The sequence below is a fragment of the Geotrypetes seraphini genome, chromosome 6, assembly GCF_902459505.1.
Source record: "Geotrypetes seraphini chromosome 6, aGeoSer1.1, whole genome shotgun sequence".
NCBI classification, from domain to species: Eukaryota; Metazoa; Chordata; class Amphibia; order Gymnophiona; family Dermophiidae; genus Geotrypetes; species Geotrypetes seraphini.
Genome location: NC_047089.1, coordinates 157,164,650 through 157,189,653, shown reverse-complemented (window position 1 = coordinate 157,189,653; position 25,004 = coordinate 157,164,650). Strand labels below are relative to the sequence as shown.

The following is a 25,004-nucleotide window of genomic DNA, read 5'->3' as shown; positions in this document are numbered from 1 at the left end:
CTTCTGAAGTAGATTTTATAGCTGGAATATTAGATTTTTCGGATTTCATCTTCAGATAGTTGGCCAGCTGATGACCAGCTTTGTTAGAGGTAGCGTAATAATGCGATGCTTGAAGTAGAACCTCAGATGCCGCATTCTTGCTGAGTTGCAGGTTGTATTCATAACGTAATTTTTGTAAACTGATCAGAGTGGTAATATCGGACAAGTTGGTAAGATGTAAATTTTCCAACGATGAGATCTTGTCCTCCATCGATCTAAGCACTTGCTTATGGTTTTTTTTCTTTGTAGCTGAGTAGGATATGATAATTCCCCGTATGAATGACTTAAAGGCATCCCAGGTGATTTGCCACGAAGTCTCATTCACTTTATTAAGTGTGAAATATTCCTGAATGTGAGCCTTAATATGTTCCAGAAACTGAGGATCAGCCAGAAGTGAGGAATTGAATCTCCAAGCACCACGGGGACAATTCAATGCAGTGTCCTCCAATGAGAGCGTGATAGAGGAGTGGTCAGAGACTGTAATGAGTTGTATTTCAGCTGAGACAAGCTTTGGCGTCAGAGCATAACTTATTAAAAAGAAGTCTATGCGGGAATAAGAGGAATGAGGAGGAGAGAAGAACGTAAACGCCAAATCATCCTTATGAAGTAGTCTCCATGGGTCAACCAATTTCAATTGGTATAGCATGTCTTGCAAATAATGCCAGGATTTAGATTTCTTAAAGGTGGCCTTGGATTTCCTATCCATCTTCGGGTTTAGAATCAAATTGAAGTCTCCTCCCAGGATAATAGATTGAGAGCCAACATTGCCAATATCATCCGCTAGGGCTTCGAAAAAGGTGGGGCAATCCATATTCGGAGCATAAATATTATACACATGGATACAAGAGTCTCCTATAGCAAGGGATGTTCTGAGCCATCTACCTTCGTTATCGTGTGAAGAGGAGATAATGTGTATATCCGGGCGGTTGCGTATTAAAGTGATGACTCCATTCTTCTTCCCTATGGAAGGCGAGAATAAGGGTGTGTAGGCCCATTTTGGAGCAACCTTGAGAGCTTCAGTGGCAGAGAGATGCGTCTCTTGAAAAAAGGCAATATCTGGTTGAAATTGCTCAGAGTACCGTAGAATTTTGAGCCTCTTTACTGGATTATTGAACCCTTTCACATTCAAGGAGAAGCAATTCAAAGTCATGGGAGTATGGTAAGAAGGGAATTCAGCAAAATGTCAAGTTCAAAAAGATAGGTCGTGGCTTGTATCATGAAGAGTCCGAAGTGGGCTACTAAAGTCCTGCAAAAAAAGGTTAAATACATTGCACAACAACATTGCAAGAATATCTGCATTAACACACTAAACTGTATAAAACAACAGAATAACACCATGGGTCAGAGAGCTGGTAGGAAAGGAAAACCAGAACACACAAGCCCCAGCAACTCATATTGAGTGTTAGAAAACATCAATGTAAGATAACATGTTAACCATGGCCACGTAAATGTAAGATGGCATGGAATTAAAGTAGCCAATATCTATTGTCAGATATATGTATAAGTACAGTATAAGATCTGAAAAAGAGTAAGCAAACCATCAAGTTTTGTCAATTGTAGTGGGTCTCACACTTTCAATGAAGTCAGCTAAGTCAGCCGGGTTGAGAAAATCTTTGGTGCTGTTGTTATAAGTAACTCGGAACCTGGCAGGATAAAGCATGCCAAATTTGGCACCCAAATTTTTTAGCTGAGGTCTGTAGGAAAGTAAAAGTTTCCTCTTTTTAGCAGTTTCTTTAGCTAAGTCAGGTAAGAAAAGTATCTTGTTGCCCTCAAAAGAGATTGGGGCATGCAGTTTGGCATGTTGCATGATTTTTAATACTTGCTGGTGTCTCATCAGTGTGACCAGGATGGGCCGCGGATATTTTTTGTGAATAGCATTAGGTTGAGGTAGGCGAACAGCACTGTCAAAGTCTAGTTTGGTGTCATCATTCATCTTCAGGATTTGAGGAATAAGAACTGCAAGGAAGTCTACCAAATCACAAGCCTCCCTGCCCTCCGGGAGGCCTAGTACACGAAAGCTGGTCCGCCGTGCGCGGTTATCCGCGTCTTCCATGGCACGTTCCAGCGCTGACACACGTGTAGATTGTTTAAGAAGTTTTTTGATCGATGTTTCTGTTGCACCTGTTCTGGCCTCTAAAAGATCGGTCCTGGTTTGTGCCGCTGCGACGTCTGCCTTAATGGCCGCGACGTCCGACTTAAGGTCGGCGATGTCCTGCTTAGTATCGATGAGGAGCTCCCGGATAGAGCGGAGCTCACTCAAGATGGCCGCCGTAGCAGCGTCCTCGGTTTTCGCCGCTTCAGATTTAGACGGAGACGAAGGCTCTGCACTTTTTCTTTTGTTCGGCTTGCTAGTAGCCATGGCAGCGATGTTCAGCCGCGATTTAAAAGAAAATAAATAAAAGAAAGATGTTTATTAGGAACGGATTGAGTCTGAGTCACCGGAGCTCGTGTACACCGTGTCCTAACCCATCGGGCTCGCTAGCGCCCCCCGGGGTTAATAATGATGATGAGGTAAGGAAAGGGGGAGAGGAATAAGATGGAGAAAAAGGAAAAAGCAATGATGTAGGAAGATCAATTAAAGGGCTGCTGCTGGATAAGGTGAGCAGTGATGGGGTGGTGGAGGGCACAGGGGAGGTAAAAGGAAGGGAGAAAGGGTGGTGTGGACAGCCAAGGAAAAAAAAAAAGAAAGACAGAAATACAGAAAGCGGCTAAGGAGAGAGAAAAAGAAATAAAACCACACACATATATTCTAGTACCCGTTAATGTAATGGGCTATAAGACTAGTAAATCTTAATAAATAAGTTGATAATATCATACAAACAAACTATAAATACATAAACATTTGTATGTGTTATAATCATAAATTACTCATAATCGTTCCTAATGTTTCATGACAGTTCATCTATCTACAAGCAGTTCATAATGTCACTTCATTTGTGAAACATTCTGGTCAAGAATCACAATACACTGTGTTGTTTCAAAACTACTGTCTTGTTTCAAAACTACTGCCACTCGAGGAGTACTTAGCTAGTCCTGTTTGAAAGAAAGGTACTGCCACTCAACAGAGCTCCGTTTCGTCGTCTTCGTCAGGAGCGGGAAGTACTTAAATTCCATTCGACAGAATACTGTTCAAAACTGACGACTCTGAATTCCGAAGCGTGAAAAAATTAAAGCAATCACGGCAGAAGAGTTGAAGATGTTTGTAATGGCGTCTCAGGAGTCATGAAGCATTAGGAACGATTCTGAGTAATTTATGAATTATTGTAACACATACGGATGTTTATGTATTTATAGTTTTTTTTGTATGATATTATCAACTTATTTATTAATATTTATAGTCTGTTCATGTGATATTATCAACTTATTTATTAACACATTAAGATACTTTGAGGGGTTCTTTTATTTTAGAGTGTATTTATTATCAATTTTTCTAGCTTGGATTATCTATAGCACTTTCCACCCTATTATACTTTGCACTTTACTACATTCACAAGGCAGATTTTTGGGAGCCTACATAGTCTTAAAGTTAAATTTCTCAGGTGTGACTGTTTAACCTTGATTTTTCTAGCACTTTACTCATTTGCGTGGTTTGCACATTCAGGACCAGATGATGTATGAGGCAGTACTTATTTAGATTTTTGTCTGGTGTTGGTTACCCATGAGTTGCTGCCTGTGCTCAGAAATCCCCCATTTACCGGTACATTCCAAGAGCTCATACTGATGTCCACTAATATTTCTAATAGGCTTATATGTCTATTTCTTCAAGGCCAAACAGTCCCCCTGAGGATTTATCCAGTCTAGCCAATTATAGATTGTTTTGTATATTGGACGTATTGGCAACTGTTGTGTCCATAGGGTTATATTCTTTTTGTCTAGAATGTCCCACATATCTACTGGAAAAGAGCTTACCAGGGTAAGTACATAATCTCTGTGGTTTACAGGGTATAGTTCAAATTCCTTACTGTGTTGACTGGGATAAAATCTTTTCACACTTCTTGTATATCCTGACAGAGTATCACATACTTTCACTTCCCTTTTCCAGTTATACATCACATTCAAGTCACTTGCAATTTCCTTTCTTTTTATAAATGCATCAAACATTGTATTAGTATTTTTCTGACATCCATATTATCCATGCTATATCAATTAACTATTGTTATGTTATTAACTCAACTCTCACAATAGTAACTAACAAATTGCAATAAATTAAAACCTTCCACTAATACAGTTTTCTCAAACCACTGTCTTTAATCCTGCTTATATTATTTTCTCAGCAAAAGTTTACACTATTCCTTTAACATAGAATTTCCCCTAAAATAGGGATTTCACTTCCAAGTCCCTCCTTTCCTTTATTCAATTCAAAACATAACTGTTAATCTCTGACATTGTAACTTTCTAAATTAAACAACTGTGCATAGGAAGTGCTAAAAATCACTGTATGGACATAACTTCATTAATGAAACACAAATTAGACCTCTAGGAAAGATAAAAGAAAAAAAAATGCATCTTAATTAATAATGCATAACATTTAAATATGGTGCCAATTCTTGATTGATTTTCACATGCTTTAAAAAAATGTACTTCCCCTCTTGTAATACATAGTCTATAGAAAGATACAAAAGTCTTACAATACAATTTATATCCATTTTACCAAAATTATACATTAGTACACCATAGAGCTTTCAGCCTTTTATGGAATCTCCAATAATTAGCTTCAGTCCTTAATTGAGCAGGTAAATTATTCCAAATTATAATAGCAGCATAAACAAAAGAGAAGGTGACAAAAATGGTAAGGGGTTTGAACCAAAAGAAGTATGAGAAGAGACTGGAGGACCTAAATATGTATACTCTGGAGGAGAGGAGGGACAGGGAAGATATGTTACAGACGTTTAAATACTTGAAAGGTATTAATATAGAACCACATCTTTTCGGAGAAGAGAAAATGGTAAAACTAGAGGGCATAAGTTGAGGTTGCGGGGAGTAAGACTCAGGAGCAATTTTAGGGTGTAGATGCCTGGAATGCCCTCCCGAGGGAAGTGGTGGAGAGGAAAACAGTGATGCAGGTGGTAAAGGCTCCTGACCTAACTTGGCGGTAAGAAAAGTGTGCCAGTGCATTGTGGGCATGCAGACCCCCAACATGCTCTTTCTTTCGCCCATCTCTGCTCACAGCCATGATAAGTTTTACTGCCTGAACTGCCGTCTGGTAAATCGTTTTTTACCTTAGCAGTAAGTACGGTGTACCTGCGGTATTGTTCGCTACGCGGCAATACCCTACCATGCCTTAGTAAAAGGGATCCCTAAGTTTACTCAGCTTGGAATCAATCTGGAATGTTTGCAAAAAAGGGAAATTTCAAAATATCAATATCCTGATCACAAAAGCAAAGCGTGAGGAGAATGATAGCCATTTTCTTTACTTTGTGGCATAGGCAATTAAGAAAGAACACTTATTACTCAGAAACAAAAAAATAAATAAAATTTTGTTACGTAGAGGGGCATAATCAAATATATGTCTGTCCGATTTGGACTTATGGCATTAGATGCCCAAAGACGGCAGTGAGAAAATGCCCATTTTCAAAAGGCACATCGCCATACGTCTCTAATTTTTTTCCTGAAAATCGTCTATCTCAACATCTAGGCCATTGGGTCGCCCAGACCGCCAGGACGTCTATCTTTATACCACATTTTCAACCAAAATTTTGTCCCAAGTCCCAAACGCCCGGAACAAGACCATTTGGATGTGGGAGGGAGCCAATCTTGTAATGGATTGGCTATCCAGACATGGCAACAAAGCAGTTGGGCACCTTATAGGGCACCGCTGTGAACTTGACATAAAGTGTGCCAAATAAACGTCTCACCAGAACTCCCTTATAGGTTATGATGAGCTCCCACCTGTCTACAACCCCAATAGCCCTTATGCTGCAGGTGGCATCTGTATGGCAATAGAGAAGGGTTTGGGTGAGCCTGACCTCGGTTCCGGGGAAAATGGCAGAAGCACTAATAAAAGAAAACATCGATGAACATTTTGAAAGAAACGAGCTTCTGATAACCAGCCAACATGGTTTCTGCAAGGGGAGATCGTGCCTAACGAACTTATTGCACTTCTTCGAAGGCATTAGCAAACGGATGGACAAAGGAGACCCCATAGACATCATATATCTAGATTTCCAAAAGGCCTTTGACAAGGTGACCCATGAACGTCTACTCCGGAAACTGAAGAACCATGGGTTGGAAGGAGACGTACATAGATGGATCAGAAACTGGTTGGAGGGTAGAAAACAGAGGGTAGGAGTGAAGGGCCACTACTTGGACTGGAGGAGGGTCACGAGTGGTGTTCCGCAGGGCTCGGTGCTCGGGCCTCTGCTATTTAATATCTTCATAAATGATCTAGAAACACGGACGAAGTGTGAGATAATAAAATTTGCGGACGACACCAAACTATTTAATGGAGCTCGGACTAAAGAGGTCTGCGAAGAATTGCAAATGGACTTGAACAAACTAGGAGAATGGGCGACGAGATGGCAGATGAAGTTCAACGTTGAGAAATGTAAAGTATTACATGTGGGAAGTAGAAACTCGAGGTACAATTATACGATGGGAGGGATATTATTGAATAAGAGTACCCAAGAAAGGGAATTGGGGGTAATGGTGGACATGACAATGAAGCCGACGGCACAGTGCGCAGCGGCCGCTAAGAGAGCGAATAGAATGCTAGGGGTAATCAAGAAGGGTATTACAGTCAGAGCGAAAGAAGTTATCCTGCCGTTGTATCAGGCGATGGTGTGCCCGCATTTGGAGTACTGCGTCCAATATTGGTCGTCTTACCTTAAGAAGGATATGGCGTTACTCGAGAGGGTTCAGAGGAAAGCGACACGTCTGATAAAAGGTATGGAAAACCTGTCATACGCTGAGAGATTGGAGAAACTGGGTCTCTTTTCCCTGGAGAAGAGGAGACTTAGAGGGGATATGATAGAGACCTACAAGATCATGAAGGGCATAGAGAAAGTGGAGAGGAACAGATTCTTCAAATTTTCGAAAAATAAAAGAACAAGAGGGCACTCGGAAAAGCTGATAGGGGACAGATTCAAAACAAATACTAGGAAGTTCTTTTTTACCCAACGTGTGGTGGACACCTGGAATGCGCTTCCAGAGGACGTAATAGGGCAGAGTACGGTACTGGGGTTTAAGAAAGGATTAGACAAATTCCTACTGGAAAAGGGGATAGAGGGGTATAGATAGAGGATTACTGCACAGGTCCTGGACCTGTTGGGCCGCAGCGTGAGCGGACTGCTGGGCTCGATGGACCTCAGGTTTGACCCAGCAGAAGCATTGCTTATGTTCTTATGTTGATGGGATCATGTTTTCCACCATAAATGTAGTGGTTAGAGTGATTTATGGGATTTGCTACTCCTCTCTATGGTTCACTAGCCTACCCCCCAGACTAGAAAAGGTTCAAAGAAGATCGACCAAGCTGGTAAAGGGGATGGAACTTCTCTCGTATGAGGAAAGACTAAAACGGTTAGGGCTCTTCAGCTTGGTAAAGAGACAGCTGAGGGGAGATATGATTGAAGTCTACAAAATCCTGAGTGGAGTAGAACAGGTACAAGTGGATCGATTTTTCACTCTGTCAAAAATTACAAAGACTAGGGGACACTCGATGAAGTTACAGGGAAATACTTTTAAAACCAATAGGAAGAAATTTTTTTTCACTCAGAGAAAAGTTAAGCTCTGGAACGCGTTGCCAGAGGATGTGGTAAGAGAGGATAGTATAGCTGGTTTTAAGAAAGATTTGAACAAGTTCCTGGAAGAAAAGTCCATAGTCTGTTATTGACGAAGACATGGGGGAAGCCACTGCTTGCCTTGTATTGGTAGTATGGAATATTGCTACACCTTGAGTTTTGGCCAGGTACTAGTGATCTGGATTGGCCACTATGAGAACGGGCTACTGGGCTTGATGGACCATTAGTCTGACCCAATAATGCTATTGTTATGTTCCTATGTACCTGTGTGCAGCTCTACTAGGCTTTCCTATACCAGGTGCTGATGTTCTGGAGACAGGTATGTAATTCTTTATTCTGATCTTTGTTGGTGTGTGAGGGGGGTCAGTCAACACTGGGGGAGTGTGTGTGGGTTTTTATTTTGTCTCTGCAGTGTTTATCTGGTCACTTTGGATACCTTTTTGGTACTTATACCTGTTTTCACATCATCTAACTCACAACTTCTAAGTTTCATCCAGGATGTCATGGAAAACATTTGATTATCCCTGCAGGATGTCTTAAGTTTCAAGTTTATTAGGATTTTATATACCGCCTATCAAGGTTATCTAAGCGGTTTTTTTTACAATCAGGTACTCAAGCATTTTCCCTCTCTGTCCCGGTGGGCTCACAATCTATCTAACGTACCTGGGGCTATGGAGGACTGAGTGACTTGCCCAGGGTCACAAGGAGCAGCGTGGGGTTTGAACCCACAACCCCAGGATGCTGAGGCTGTAGATCCAACCACTGCGCCACACACTCCTCCAAGTCTAAGTCGGCCCACATCCCGTCCAAATACTGCCCTGACCACTCCTCCAGATATGCCTCTTTAGCTCTGGGTACACAGCGGCATTCAGAGGCATTAGAAGTCCCGTTACAAGTTCAGAGAATCGGTTTGATTATCGGCACTTGGATGTCCTGTCTATGAGGATATTAAAGTGCTGACTCGGGTTTTTAGATGTTTTAAAGTTTTGATTATGAGCCCCATAGTGTTTGTTTATTTTAAAAGATATTTTGTTCAATTACCTCAGTTAACATTGATGTTTAAGCAAATACAAGAATACATATGCTATAATGTTGCTGTTTTGGTTAAATAAAACTATTTAAATTATTATTGAGGTAATGGTTATTTCTCTTCTTTCAATAAATACAGCAGAAAAGTTGTCCAAATATGAATGATTAACCTATTACCGTATTTTCAAGCATATAATGCGCACATGGGTATAGCGCGCAGGAACAAGGAATTTATGTAAGAAAATTTTGGTATAGCGCGCCCACGCGTATACCGCATATGCTGCTTGCCGCCCCGACTCTCCTCTCGCCGCCCTGCCCTTGAAGTCCTGTCCCCCCCTTTGAAAGCCCGCCCCACCCCGAAGGACCGCTGGCCCCCCCACCCTGAAGGACCGCTCGCACCCCCCCCCTGATGTCCGATTCATCCCCCAGGCCCCCTGCACCATTTGCGGTGGAGAAGCAGCCTACCGTGGGTTCGCGACGCCAGTGAGCCCTGCTGCTTCCTCTGCCGGCGGTCCCGCCCCTTCTCTGAGCCCTGCGGTGCTTCCTCTGCCGCGGTCCCGCCCTTTCTCTGACATCAGTCCTTCGGGGTGGGGCATCTGGCTTTCAGGGCTGGGGGATGAATCGGGCGTCGGGGGGAGGGTGGGGAACCAGCAATGTAAAAAAAAAATTGTAAAACACGCTCACGCATATAACGCGCATGGTTATGCTCGGTTTGTAAAATTGTGTATAACGCGCGCGTTATAAGCGTGAAAATACGGTAAACTGAAGATAGTTCACATTTCAATAAATTCATAATTATTTATCTATGGCCACCTTTTACGAAGCCGCGTTAGGTTTTTTTTATCGCTGTCCATGGCGGTATTAACTCCAACACTCATAGAATTCTTATGAGCATCGGAGCTAATACCGCCATGGCCAGCGATAAAAAAAAAAGCTTAAAGCGGCTTCTTAAAAGATGGGGTATGTATTTATAATAGTATAACCAAATCAGTAACTTTTTGATATAACTATAAAACTAATCTTAAAAGTTATTTTCCAAAAATGAAACTTTCTGGTTGTAAATATTAAGATTATGGGTCTTTCTTTAGAAAATCATGATTTAAATCAAATCTTTCTGACTAGAGGTTTAATAATGATTTAAATCAAATCCACCCTGGTATTTATTATTTATAGTACAGTATATACTTTACATGAATTAATGTGTGATCTTGGTCATCACACATGTTAACTGGTTAATAGTCAGATATGAATCTTGGCTTCACTGATTTGGAGCCCTCTGCTCTAACTTCTAGGCTTCTTCCTTAAGGGATACAAAACGTAGTTGGTAAATTATGACTTTAAAAAAAGTCTCTAAATCTATTTTAAACTGTTGCAAACATTTTCTAAAATCTATAGTATTGTATACTTGGTCATTAGTTTTCTCAGTGATGATTCATACCTGCTTATAAGATAAATTGTTCTTGAACTCTGCTGTTTTTTATGTTGATATCAATCCAAGGGTAAGTGTGACAGCACATTAGTACTTTGTTGCCTTTTGCATGTTTTTACATTTTGTATTTGATCTTCAGACACAAGGGTTCACTTGTGAGCCCATGTGTTTATCACATGTCTGCTGTAAGAAAGATTTCAGAAATGGAATACGTACAGTAGATAGGCAATGAAATAGAGATCGTGCACCAGTGAATGTTTGATTTGTTTTTCTTTTTTCCTTTTTTTACGATCAGTTATATGAAGCATGTCGCTATCTAGCAGCCCGATGTCATGTAAGTACGGTCTTGCAGTTTCAATATCAAGATAATTTTGTGTTTTAGCATTATATGAAGAACACTTGCACATTTAATTCAAGTGTTCTGGTGGCTTGGCATACTCGGTGTTTTTCCAGCTGCAGAGTTCAGTCTTCTGTTTGACCTATTATCTCTTATTCTGTCCCATGCTGCTTCATTGTGTCCCTTTATTCTACCTTGACCCAACTTATCTCCCAGCTATTGCAGTTTGGACTGTATCATGCAAGAAGATGGCCAGCATGTAGGGTAGAGTGCGACTGTGCTTCTGTCTCCATAGTGACTCTTATCATGAGCCATGCAGATAAGAATGCACGGTATAATCATGTGACTCTTCCACTATCCTTGCACAACATGTTGGTCTGGAATCTTAATAGAGTGAGCACATGCAATTTTTGATTTGTTGCATGTGTTTCAAAATTGTATTAGTTGTGAAAAACAAAGCTTTGTTTATTTTACAACACAGTACTTGAAACTTGGTACCAGGTCATTGGAGAGGCAAAGGGGGAGGGGGGTCTAGAAAAACAGTAGGTTTTAAAGCTGTTCTTAAAACCTACTTTCTCTCTTAAGCCCTCCCCTCTCAACCCAGATGAGCCACAACTAGCCTCTTCCCCCCCCCCCCCGACTCTTTCCTCCCTGACATCCCCCACCCTACATGAAGATCTCCCTCACAAAACTCCACCGACAGGACCCCAAAAAAGAGCCCAGGTGGGCTGGGGTGGTCAGCTCAGAACCACCCCAACTCAAGCAACCCCCCTGGCCCCTCTCTCATACCTCGTTGTAGAAGTCAGCAAGAAGGATGCCCACTCTTTCTTGCTAGCAGGTCTGCCTCTTTGAAATGGCAGGCTTTCTCCTTCCCAGTGCATCCTGGGATGCACTGGGGAGTGGCCTAAAGCCCTGATTGGCCTGGATACCTTAAGCCCTTCCTATGGGGGTGGGCTTTAGGTAACTGGGCCAATCAGTGCCTTAGGCCACCTTCAAGCTGATTTGCTGTTTTTAAGAATGGAGGTCAGGGAATTATATAGCCTATAATGCCCTAGTGCATACCCTGCTCTTATTATTGTACCTTTGTTAAAGAAAACATCTTTATGTACTGAGACACTTCAGAATTATAGGCCAGTTTCATATGTTCCATTTTTGGCAAAGGTAACAGAACAAGTGGTACTTGAACAAACTGAGATTCATTTGGATATCAACATCATATTGGATTCTCTTAAGTATGGATTTAGAAAGACTCACTGTATCAAATAATTGTTGTCATCTGCTGATATGCACCAAGATTTAGATCTGTGTGAGAACTTTTTTATGGTCTTTGTAGATATTTCAGCAGCTTCCTAATACTGTCATTAGCACAGTTACTTATTTGTAACAGGTGTTATCCAGGGACATCAGGTAGATATTCTTTGGATGATATCATCCACGGAACCCGATATGGACAGTGTTAAAATGTACTGTTGCTTTAAAAAATTTTCAAAGTCTTGAGATTGACTGTACTGCACATGCGCCAGTGCCTTCCTGCCTGACAACAGTTCACGGAACCATCAGTTCCATAAAAAAAACTAAGAAGCCAACTAAGGGAGGTGGGAGGATTATGAGAATATCTGCCTGCTGTCCCTGGATAACACTTGTTATAGGTAAGTAACTGTTTTAACCCAGGACAAACAGGCAGTAAATTCTCACATGTGGGACTCCCTAGCTAGAACACTAAGGGTTGGAGGATATTCTCATAATCCTCCCACCTCTCTTAGCTGGCTTCTTAGTTTTTTATGGAACTGATGGTTCCGTGAACTGATGTCAGGCAGGAAGGAAATTATCCAAACCTTTTTTAAACCCTTGCTAAGCTAACTGCTTTCACTACATTCTCCGGCAACAAATTAGAGTTTAATTACACAATTAATGAAGAAATATTTTCTCAGGTTTGTTTTAAATCTACTGTACTAGTAAGTAGCTTCATTGCATGCCTCCTAATCCTAATATTTTAGGAAAGAGTAAACAGTCGATTCATTTTGAAAGCAGTGGCGTACCAAGGGGGGGGGGAGGTCCGCCCTGGGTGCAAGCTCATGGGGGATGCTCCGGCCTTGGAGTCATGGCCCGGGAACTTCCCTGCTCATGGCCCAACGCCAAGGCTTTCGCGAGTTCCCGAAGTGATCCAGCCTGAGCCCTGTCTCTTACCTTCCGTTCCCCCATGGCCACACCCCCCGTCGCCATCGGAGCTTGGTGCGCTCTAATGTCGGCGTGCTTTCGTCACCAACTTCCTGTTTCCAGTGGGGTGGAAGCAGAAAAGGGAGCCCAAGCTGCGTGCGACACTGCAAGTAGCATCTGAACTGAAGGTGAGTATTGCTGCGCTGCTGAGCTGCTTGGTGGTGTTTCGTGGAGTTTCTTTGCCCTAGTGCTGCCCAAATCAATTCAAAACCCTCAAAAATTGGCCTCCCGAATCCCGATTCATCATCTGACCCTCCCCCCTCGCCCCCTAAAGCAGGATCGGCAGCTTCCTCTTGCTAGCCAGCTCCTGCTTTAGAGGGGGAGGGTCATTTGGGAAGTGCTGCAGTGTCCGGCTTCCCCTCTGGCCTCCCGCACCTTTATCTGATTGCATTAGACAGTCCTTCATGGGGGGGGGGTGTAGGCCTTCAGGGGGGACTACAGACCTTTGGGTGGGAGGTACAGTCCTTCGGGGAAGGGTGCAGGGCTTCAGGGGGGACAGACATTCGGGGGGGGGGAGTACAGTCCTTTGGGGGAGGTACAGTCCTTTGGAGGGGTGCAGGCCTTCAGGGAGGACAGACCTTTGGGGGGAAGGTGCAGGCCTTCGGGGTGGTGCAGGCCTTCGGGGTGGTGCAAGCCTTCGGGGTGGTGCAGGCCTTCAGGGGGGACAGGTCTTCGGGTGGGAGGTACAGTCCTTTGGGGGGATACAGGCCTTCAAGGGGGACAGACCTTTAGGGGAGGGGGTCCTGGTGTAGAAGTACATGGAGGGAAGGAGGGAGGGAAGGGGGGTCAAAGATACGTGCATATGCCAGACTTTGGGGGTTAGAAATAATGGGTCTAAAAACAGAGGAGTGGGAAAGAGATGGTGCATAATGGGATTTAGGGAGGGAAGGAACAGAAAGGGAGAGAACTTGGAAACAAGGGATGGTGTGGATGGGGGGATAGAGATACTGGATAGGAGGATAGTTTGGAACAGAAAGGGAGAGAAGATGGACCCTGGGGTGGTGGGGAGTTGAGAAAAAGTGAATCTGTGGATGGAGACGAAAAAAAGGAAAGATGCCAGACCTCCGGGGGAGGGAAGGGAAACGGAAGGGGAGGACAGAAATGGCAGATGGATGGTTAGCACAGAGAAAGAAGAAAGAAGGAGACCCTGGCAAGCAAGACAACAAGAGCCTGGGACCAACAAGATTTGAATATTGACCAGACAACGAAAGGTAAAAAAAATAATTTTATTTTCTGTTTTGTGATTACAATATATTAGATTTGAAAAGTGTATCCTGCCAGAGCTGGTGTTAGACCGCAAACATGAGCTAGGATTTAACAGAGAAAGGAAAAGTCCTTTTTGTTTCTTTATTTTGTTTACACCACAGCGCCAGTGTGGTTAGGAGAAGCCAAAGGGGGTGAAAAAGTTATAAAATAAACCCACCAGGATGTTTGAAAAAAACACCCAATTGGGCAGGAAAATCGAAATCGAATTGAAAAACCAATTCATTAGGCTGAATCGAATCAAAATTTTTTTTGGCTGAATCGGGCAGCACTAGTTTACGCTACTGTCTTAGACTTCAGGACCTGGGAATGGGGAGAGATGGCATCCTCAGTACTTTATAATGCAAGTGAAATGAGGATTTAGTCAGACTTTTGAAGGGTTTGCAGAAGAAAAATATTGTATAGGCTGGGGACATGAGACAGCAGGAAATGGGAACTTTTCTTCCTTCTATTTTTGTGAATGGCAAGGCTGAGGATGTCAGAGAGTTCAGTTAAAATATGTGCTTTATAAGAAAATATAATAATGTATTTTATAAAGTTTATAAGCATTGCTGGCCTACTCGGTGAGGTGTTCCTAGTGGTGGTGGTGGCAGCATGTTAATGTGTTGAGAGGAAGAGGTGGTCTGGGAAATTCTGCTGAGCAAACTCCGGGCCCATTTCCACCCCCCAGTTAGTCCACTCCACCAACTGGTTCACACACTGAGGGGTGTTGTGCCTGGGTAGTTGTTTTGGTATCTCTTCCAGTGGTTTGTCAGTATCTCATTGTGGTCCAAGGAAGGAAACTTTGTTAACCTTAGCATTGACCTTCAGAATATGTTTGTAACAGCGCTGCTTGTGTGGCATTAGGCTATGTAGTGATCGAAAGAAAAAAACAGACCTTTGCACATTTTTGCACTATATGGTGGGTGTATGAAGAGATTCACATTTCCTGCACAGCTTAGTCCGTGTGAAGTTACCTTGTGCTGTATTTGACATCTAGCAAGGTGTCTGTTTGGAAGGAAAGATCTAAGCTTAAAAATGAAGTGGCCAGAAGTTATGGTAAAAGCAGATAGCGTAGCTGGTTTTAAGAAAGATTTGGACAAATTCCTGGAGGAAAAGTCCATAGTCTGTTATTAAGACATGGGGGAAGTGTCTGCTTGCCCTGGATCGGTAGCATGGAATGTTGCTACTCTTTGGGTTTTGACCAGGTACTATGACCTGGATTGTCTACCATGAGAATGGACTACTGGGCATGATGGACCATTGGTCTGATCCAGTTAGGCTATTCTTATGTTATGTTCTCATCTGTAGGGTCCTTTGCTTTCACTTCTTATTTTAATGTATTTTTTCCTGGGAACTTATCAGTGTTTTTTATAATGGGAACAAAAATGGAAGAGTATTAATGTGTGTGGAATGGGGGGTAACTAATTTCTTCAGCTAAATAATTCAATCCACCTCAACCAGACATAGGAGAACTCACGCACCATTCACACACCCTCCAACCAAAAACGTCAAAAGAAAAAAACTGTTCGACAACCTCTTAGCCATTCGAGCTGCAACACTCGACCCCCAACTCTACAACCTATTGACCATGTAAGGTTGTCGGGTTGATGCTAGTATGTTTAGGGTATGTCCTTTCTCATGGGTGGGACCTGAGGGTATGATCGTAATGTCACAATCTTCAAGTAGTGTTTTGAGTTTGAAGACATCTTTGTTCTCAGTAGATTCAAGAGGGAGGTTGATGTCTGTGAGGATGAGTAGTTTAGTGTACTGGCATGCTAGGCTCGTTATTTCATTCATTTTGGGGCTAGAGCTTGATTGGGAGTTGGGCGACTGGATTGCGGTCCTCAAGGAGGGACTTTGAGACCCCTGATCTAGGTCCTTTAGCCAAGTTTCACTATGAATGAGAGGTCTAGGCTGTTGGTTGAGATTAGGTCATTCAGGAGAAATAGCTTATTTACTATCGATCTTGCGTTGGCATACATAGAGTGAATGGGGGTGAGGATATTTCCGTTTTTTGATTCTGCTGATTGTTTTACTGGATGCGGATTGGTGGATGGTTTGAAAGGGAGTTGTTTTCTCTGTCTTTTGTTGTTGGTGTTGGTGTTTTTGTTCCAGAGTATTGGGATGGTTTTTGTGGTGGGTTTAAAGGTTCTTTGAATGAATATTGGGGAGGTCAAGGGGTCTGGAACTCTGTTGTTTGGGGGGCCATGAGGGGTGGGGGGTTTTGCTGGAGGGTGCGTTGTGCACAGCTGTCAGGCTGGAAAGGCAAAGAATTGGGAGAATTTGGGCGAGTGGGAATTTCATTTTGATGGATTGAGGATCTTAAGTGGAGAAAGTAGGCTCTCTTCTTTGTTTTTGGGGTTGTTGTTGTTGTTTTTTTGTGTTTGTGTTTAAGAGAGAGAGAGTGGAGGTAGGAAGGTAGGGTAGTGGGATGAAGAGTGTGCAGCTCAAAAGATCTGTGCTGTTAGGGAGGTCAGGAGGTGGAGCTTGTCTCCCACTCCAGCCTGATCTGTTCCCTGCGGTGGTGGTTGTGCCGGTGGGGCAGCTCCCGCTGGTTATTGAGCTGCCCTAAAGAGAGAGCAGTTTGTTTTTTTTTTGTTTTTTTTAAGATATTTTATTGATTTTTAAAACTTCAATAGTGCAATACAACAAATGTAACGTAAAAATACAATAAAAGCACATTCAACTTACACATGTTTTTAATCAACCATTTTCCCCCTCCCTCCCACCCACCCAATGATTATTCATTAAAACACAATAACTTAGATTACCCCCAAATGTAAGTACCCTAGAACTAACCTAAGACAGAATTAATCCCTTCCTACCTTGGATATCTACCTAAATAAACAAAAACTAATTTACATCAATAATCAATTACAAAGATGTAATATAAGATGTCAATGAGCCCCATATCAAATTAAATATATTTCCATTTCCCAAATTATCAGCGTTCATCCTTTCAAGTCTATAACTGGAGCAAAGACTTGCCCACTAGAACGAAAAATTTAAACAATCAAAGTTTTTCCAGTTTCAGGTGATCATCTGGATGGTTATCCCAGTTATTATAGAGCTTTATAGAGCAATGGTCAGACCACACTTGGAATACTGTGTCCAACATTGGTCTCCCAACCTAAAGGATATAAAACTGCTGGAGAGAGTGCAGAGACGAGCAACGAAGCTAGTAAAAGGTATGGAGAAACTGGAATACGAGGAACGACTTAAGAGACTGGGATTGTTCTCCCTTGAGAAAAGGAGACTGCGAGGGGATATGATCGAGACCTTCAAAATACTGAAAGGAATCGACAAAATAGACAGGAAAAAAAATTATTTACAATGTCCAATGTGACACGGACAAGAGGACATGAACTGAAGCTAAGGGGGGACAAGTCCAGGATAAATGGCAGGAAGTTCTGCTTCACACAAAGAGTGGTTGACACCTGGAATGCTCTCCTAGAGAAGGTTATCGCGGAATCGACCGTCCTAGGATTTAAAAGCAAACTAGATACACATGTCCTTATGAGAGGCATAGAGGGATATGGGTGACTAAAAATTACGCCAAGTGTACACCTGGCTGGGCCTTGTGGATCGCCGGACTTGATGGACCGAAGGTCTGATCCAGAGATGGCGCTTCTTATGTTCTTATTATAAGGAAAAGACGGAAGAGAGAGCAGTTTGAAAGAGCCACGTCGCCCTGAAGATGAAGACTTTAAAAAAAAGAGGTTATAGTGGTGCTGCAAGGGCTGTTGTGGGGCAGAGTTCGCCTCCCACGCCGGCTCCAACTCCTTCCCTTGTAGCTGCAGTTAAGTTCCTTGGTCAGTGACTCCTGAGGTGACCGTGGTCCTTACCCCAATTGAGTTGGAGAGGTCTGACACTGGAGTCCTAGCATATGGATTTTCACTTACTGGTAGTGGTCCCTGTAGAGCTCCTGCCAGTCGGGAGTAGGAGGCTCAGAATGGCAGCAGGGGTGTGCTTAAAAATAAACAAAAACTTAAAACTTAAAAATAAACAAAAAAAGGACAATTTGACTGACAGGCTTTATTTCCCTAGGTATTTGTAAGGGAAATAGTTATAAAAAAGAAATGATAAGCAGATAACAGACTTCCTTTTTTTTTTGGGGGGGAAGGGGGGAACAGGTAGCAGTTCAAGGCTGCCAGTTATGAGTAAGAGCATCAGCCTGGATGCCTCTGTGAGGTGAATCTTGGAGTCAGGCCTATCACAGAGTGGGGCCTTTTGATCAGCAACAGCTGCCAGAATGTCTGGAGGCAGAGAAATGCAAGGCCTACAGATGTTAGAGGCAGAGCAACACCACTGGCTCTTTTTTGCTCCACATGTAATGGTGCAGTTAGTCTTCTCAAGCCTGAGCACTTATCTGAGATGAATTGTAACAGTACCACTACTCCTTAGTCCCCCAATACAGGCCGTGGGTTTTTACGGCCATTTTAATGCCAACCTATTAAAGTACAGACAAAGTGGGAAGGCTATGATTGGCACATGGTTGGAGGGGCCTTTTCTCCTCTAGTTAAGACCCTGATGTGCCAAGGCCTTGGGGACTCCAGGTCATTACTCCCTGGACTTGGTTTTGCCAGAAGAGGAGGAGGAGGACTTCCTGGTAACATGCTTGCTCAGGAAGGAAGACCTTGGATACCAGACTAACCAGGTGACTTCAGCCCTGTGAATCATGGAATCCTGAACGGAAGCTTTGGATGAGGGTCCCATTTTTGAGGGGCTTTAGAAGCTGGCCACAGTGATCTGTCTTTTGGAGCAGCTCAGATGGATTGTGAATTAAGAGGTCACTTGGTGCACTTGCAAAAGTCGGAGCACCTGGGCGTGCAGTTTGACATTAGATAAGGAACATTGTTTCTCCCAGTTGAATGAATTATCAAGCTGCAGGCCTAGGAGAGAGCTCTATGTGCACAGCAGACTCCTCATACCTGGGATAACCTCCAATTGCTCGGTTTCATGTCGGTAACTCTGGCTGCATCACCTGCTATACTTAAAATGCCATTGGAACTTCAAGCCTCTGCTTCCATCTGCAAGTAAGGGGACATAACTCATAGGTCTGGGGTGGTCTAGCAGGACTTAAGGAAAGGAAAGTAACAGGTAAAATTTAGCTGTTCAAAAACTCATGACTGATCTTGCAAACAGGGTTATAACCAGACACCCAGTGTGGGTGGACACAACAATCCTACCCTCTGCCCTGCATTTCTCCCGCCCTCTCCCTAGTAGTTTTAAAATCTTTAGGTTTATGCTGGCAGCAAGCAGCAACTCATTTCTCTTGCTTGCCCAAGCTCCAAGCCTGCCTTCTTTCCAACACAACCTCCTGATCTGTGAAAGGAAGTTTTCGTCGGAGGAAAGGCTTGGGCTGGTGTATTGCTGCTCACTGCCGGTGTATTGCCGGTGTATTGCTGCTCACTGCCGGTGAAGAATTAAAGCAGGGCTGCCCAAGTTCGGTCCTCAAGATCTACTGGCAGGCCAGGTTTTCAGGATATCCACAATGAATATGCATAAGAGAGATTTGCCTGCACTGACTTCTTGGTATGCAAATCTCTCTTTCATGCATATTCATTGTGGATATCCTGAAAACCTGGCCTGCCAGTAGATCTCGAGGACCGGACTTGGGCAGCCCTGAATTAAAGGATTTAAAATACCCCTCCCCCAATCTCCTGGAGAGAGAGATGCGAGAGTCTTCAGCTTGCGAGGCTTGGAGATAGATCCCTGCCAGCCACATCGCTGCTGTGCTGCTGTTGGTGTGAGCCTGAGTGAGCTTGGGCCCATCCGTGGCTACACCATTGTTTGTAAGACTTTGGTCTGGCAGCAGGATATGAGTCTTTAAGTGCTTCTTTGTCTGTTTGGGTGGGATTGAGTAACTTTTTAAAGGATGCAGGGAGGCAGCACAGCAAAACTATTAAAGGTAAGTATAGTGAAGACATGTTCTGCCTTGCTAAAGTCTTACAGCTTATGGTTAGATGAGATGAGAGACCCCTGCCATTGGGGGGAGGGGTAGAGGCCCATAGCAGAATTTTGCTTGGAGCCCACATTTGTCTTCTGTGACTGATATTCTGCTTTGTTTTCTAGTTTATATGCATGTGACAGTTTTCTCTATTTACTCAATATACTTAGGTAACATTCAAATTAATTAGATCATAATTATCTATCCATTCTTTCTACTTGTAACATTGTATATCTATCAGTGCTTAAAATCCATGTTCTTGTTTTTTCTTACCATTGACCTAAGATAGTATGCTGCAAAAGAACATCAACAGGCTCTTGATATCCTAGACATGGAAGAACCCATCAACATAAGATTATTTGAAAAATATCTGAAGGATGATAATGGGATGAAGGAGTCTTCAAATGACTGGCAGATTTCACAGTCCTCTGTAAGCTGATGTTTTAAAAAAGTTTATACAGTATGTTTAAATAATTACTATGGGCTAGATTCACCAACCACCTATTCTGTTTCTGATCCGTTCCTGATTGCATTCCTGATGAATTCACAAAAGACCTGATTGCAAATGGAGACTATCGTTGACACGCCCCCCCCACCCACGGCACAGATTGCTAGAGAGCGATGCTGGAGCGTGCGCAGACCCTGACAGTAGTGACAGGAGAAGCAGCCTTCTGTCACTGCTGTCAGGGCTTCTGCCGGCTTTTTATTTTTTTTTAAATTGGGCAGATAGTTTGCATGTATTATACACGCAAAATAACTGCTCGGTTAAAAAATAAAATAAAAAAGCCCCCCCCACCCAAAGTGCCTCCTCCATCCCCAAACCCCTAAAACATGCCCCCCTGCACCGATGCACCCCCACGCAGATGCCCCACAAAAGGCAGGAGGGATGCCAACTCCCTCCTGCCATCTGAAACGCCTCCTGCCAGGCCCAGCCCACCACCCTCCCTGTAGCTAAGCCGGGCCCACCCCCTCCCCGTACCTTTCAAATCGTTGAGAGCAGGAGATGTGCTCAGTCCCTCTTGCTCCTTCAGCCTCCTGCACAGCAATGATGGCCTTAGGCCATGCCCCGATGCATGATCTGATGCACAGGGAGGAGCCTAAGGCCCTGATTGGCTGATGTGCCCAAGGGAGGAGCCTAAGGCACGGGGAGGGACCTAAGGCTGTTGTTGATGCGCAGGAGGCTGGAGGAGCAGGAGGGACCGAGCACCCCTCCTGCTCCCAGTGATTTGAAAGGTACGGGGAGGGGGTGGGCCGGGCCTAGCCAACCGGCGGCTAGGCTGGAGGAGCAGGAGGGACCGATTTGAAAGGTACGTGGAGGGGGTGGGCCTGGCCAAGAGGCGTTGAGATAGAAGGAGGGAGTTGGCATCCCTCCTGCCTTTTGTGGGGCTTCGGCACCGGGGAGGGGGCATCGGCGCAGGAGGGGGGATCAGGGCTGGGGGAGAGTTTAAAACCACAGGCTGGCAATTTTTACAGAATATATAAAAAAGGAAGAATTCCTTTTTTAATGTATTCTGCAAGTGCACTGCCAGCCCGTAGTTTTAAAGGGCAGGAGAGTCGGTAAGAAGTGAAGCGACTGGTCCTCAACAGTCGCTTCACTTCAGATCAACAAGCCCAATCGGTCTTCCTTCAGTTTAATAAATTGCGTTTCTGCCTACTTTGCATGCCATTTCCCCTAATTTGCATGCACGGATTGGAAGCGGATCGTAGGAGAGGTTAGTTAATTGGGTCGCACAGGGGTTGCAAACTGATCGGTACACAGTCGGTTTGCTTTGTGAATCTAGCCCTATATGGTTGAAATTTGACTTTTGTTATTTTGCTATGAGATCTAACATCCAAATCCATTTTTAAAAAGTCTGTGTAACAGGTATTTTATTGTAGGAAATTTTTTTGATAAGAGACTAAAATGAAACTTACTAGCCAAAAAACATGAATTTTTAAATTTTGACATTCAGAATAACAAATTGCTTCTGTTTCTTACAGATCTTTCATATCTGTGTTGTGTAAATTAAGATACTTGAAGTGGAACTACAATGCAAAATTACCTTTGAAATAGATACATGATCACGTTTTGCAAGTTCAAAGACTATCACTATTAAAAACAAACAACTGCACCCCCCCTCCTCAAACCACAAATGAAAAAATACTCTTACGTAGGCCCATTGACTCATCTGTTCCATTACACAAATTTTTTTTCTCATGTGTCCAGGTTATTCGTAGTTTGTGCCCACTTATTTGATGTCTCCTGCAGGTATTTCTTGGTAATGACGATGTTTGAAGAAAATTATTACTGCTTTGCCTTTGTCCTCTCAAAAAGTTAGAGAAAAATTCATATGAAAAAGCTTTACAAAAATAAAAATCATGATGTCTACACATGGTGGCAGTGTTTGCTCACAAAGAATACTTGCACATTCACACATTCAAAGAACACAGCAGCTCATTAGTGATGGGCTAAGTGAGCTGGAACTGCATATTAATTCTGTAATTTTCTGTTTGTTGCAAATTTATGGAACAATACATGCATGGTAGGAATTATTCAAGTATTAAATCTGAGTAAAGTGTAATTAACAAGAAAATAATTGCCTATTTCAAAGTGATACAATTACGGTATTTTTCGCTCTGTAAGATGCACCGTACCACCTCTAGAGGAGAAAAACCCAGGAAAAAAAATTCCCACCGCCCTGCCCTGTATCCCCTCTGGTGGTCTAGTGGTAGGCAGAGACAGGGTCTTATAGAGCAAAAAATCTGTAGGCAGCATTGGCACCCCCCCATAGGCAGCAGAGGCACAACCTCCCATAGGCAGCAGAGGCACAACCCCCCAGTAGGCAGCAGAGGCACAACCCCCCCATAGGCACAGAGGCACCCCCCCCATAGGCAGTACATGCACAACCCCCTCCCCTCCCCGGGCACCTTTTTTTTTAAGTCCCCTTTCTGCGCTCCTGCCTGTCTCCCTCGCAAGAGGGCTCTTCTTCAGTTTGGGGCTGGGCAGAAGGTACAGAAAGCAGGCACTTGCTGTTCGGGGAGCAGTGCCGAACCAGGCAGGAACGTAAACAGCACATGCCTGCCTTCTGCACCGCTCTGCCCGGCCTCGAACCGAAGAAGAGCCATCCGGTGAGGGAGACAGGCAGGAGCATGGAAAGGGGACTTTAAAAAATGTTACCGGGGGTGGGGGGTGCCTGGGCTGCCTACAGGGGGGGGGGGTATTTATTCCATAAGACGCACCCTTATTTCTACCGCGTTTTGGGGGGTGGAAAAAGTGCATCTTATGGAGCGAAAAATACGATAGTTCAAAAAGGGTTTCCAAGTGTCATAGTATTAAATAGTGTCACTTTAGTTTTATGTTAATTTGTCTCAGTGTCTCACAATCATGCATTCTGTTTTATTGGGGTGGGGGTTGTACTGATGTAATTTTGTATTTTTTACTTGTAATTTGTCTTTGATATCTTATAGAAAGGCTTTAAAATTTTTTATAAATGTATATGTGGTAGCAGCAATTGTCAGTCCGACTCTGACGGACCTAATTTTTTTAATCCTATAAACTGCTTGTACTAGCATTTCTAAGAAGATAAAATTTTTACAGCATTCACTAGTTTGACAGTACTTGTTGAATTCTGCTGATTATTTTGCAAAACTGTTTTATTTCAGAACATTTCCTCAGCTTTTAAATGTAGTTACCAATCTTCCCTCGATATCTCTAGCATTAAAATCTTGCCAATATATCTGTTTTGTACCGTCACATAGATAGGATTTTAGATAGTGCTGGGGAGGAGACAGCTGTCCTGGTACCTGTAGGTACCAATGACATAGCAAAATGTGGGAGGGAGGTTCCTGAAGCCAAATTTAGGCTTTTGGTAGAAAGCTGAAATCCAGATCCTCCAGGGTTGTATTTGCAGAAATGCTCCCAGTTCCACATGCAGAATCCAAGAGGCAGGTAGAGCTCCAAAGTCTCAATGCGTGGTTGAGATGATGGTAAAGGGATGAGGGATTTAGATTTGTTAGGAACTGGGCAACCTTCTGGGAAAGGGGGTGCTTGTTCCGAAAGGACGGACTCTTCGTTAACCGGGATGGAACCAGGCTGCTGGCACTAATGTTTAAAAAGGACATAGAGCAGCTTTTAAACTGAGATGTGGAGGAAAGCCGACAGTTGCCTGGGAGCGGATGGTTCATTGTAAGGTATCCTTGGAGCATACTATTGAAACAGGATATTTAGGGAGTCCCGGTAGAGAGGTTCCCATAATGGTGAAAGAAAGCCAGGAGGGTTTAAAAGGAAGACAGAGTAAAAAACTCAAATTTTCCCTGTCTTCTCAGCATCCTTTAGTTGCAAGGAAAAAACACAATTTGATGTGTCTGTATGCAAATGCTAGAAGCCTAAAAAATAAAATAGGAGAGTTAGAGTATATAGCACTGAATGATGAGATAGATATAATAGGCATCTCGGAGACCTGGTGGAAAGATGACAATCAATGGGACACTGTTACCTGGGTACAAATTATATCAAGGATAGAGTAGATCAAAATGGAGAGGGAATTGAATCAAATAAAATAAACATTCTGCATGGCATAGATAGCAGTGTGGAATCCTTATGGATAGAAATTCCATGTGTGAAGGGAAGGAATATAAAGATTGGGTTATACTACCGTAAAAATAAATACTCAAGGATTAGGGCCCGAATATATCCCTTATTCACTCAAAAACAAGCCCCACATGGACAAACGATACACACACCCAGCAACACTACAAGGCCTTACTTATAACCCACAACATTCACACTCCCCAAAGAGAAAGGGAAAAAGGAAAAAGAAAAGAAGTGGAGAAAAAGGCCTCAGTTCAGCTTCATCTGGCCAAAAAAACTCCACTCCTACAAAAGCTGTTTATGTGTAAATGCTGAAAAATAGTCCAAGAAAACAAGGCAACTAAAGTAGCCTGCCAGGTGGTATCAAACAGCACGCCTAATACAGATGAAAGTCAGTGGGTGAATGTAACAAAAGGCAGTATAGTCCAGCTCATAACATCCATAGCAAAAGC

General features: G+C 43.2%; 1 protein-coding gene across 4 annotated transcripts in view; it reads left to right on the top strand.

Annotated features, from left to right (window-relative positions):
* Positions 1-25,004, top strand: part of CDC16 (cell division cycle 16) — a 226,676-nt gene that overhangs the window by 65,734 nt on the left and 135,938 nt on the right. For 3 of the 4 annotated variants that reach the window (XR_004539864.1, XM_033948569.1, XM_033948568.1), the window contains 2 exons: positions 10,529-10,567; positions 20,272-20,412. Coding sequence is in view for 3 of the 4 variants with exons in the window: in XM_033948569.1 (XP_033804460.1) it covers positions 10,529-10,567; positions 20,272-20,412 (180 nt within the window). In the remaining variant the exon portion in view is untranslated. Of the gene's footprint in view, positions 1-10,528; positions 10,568-20,267; positions 20,413-25,004 lie in introns of all 4 variants that reach the window. The other variant, XM_033948570.1, reaches the window with a different exon arrangement.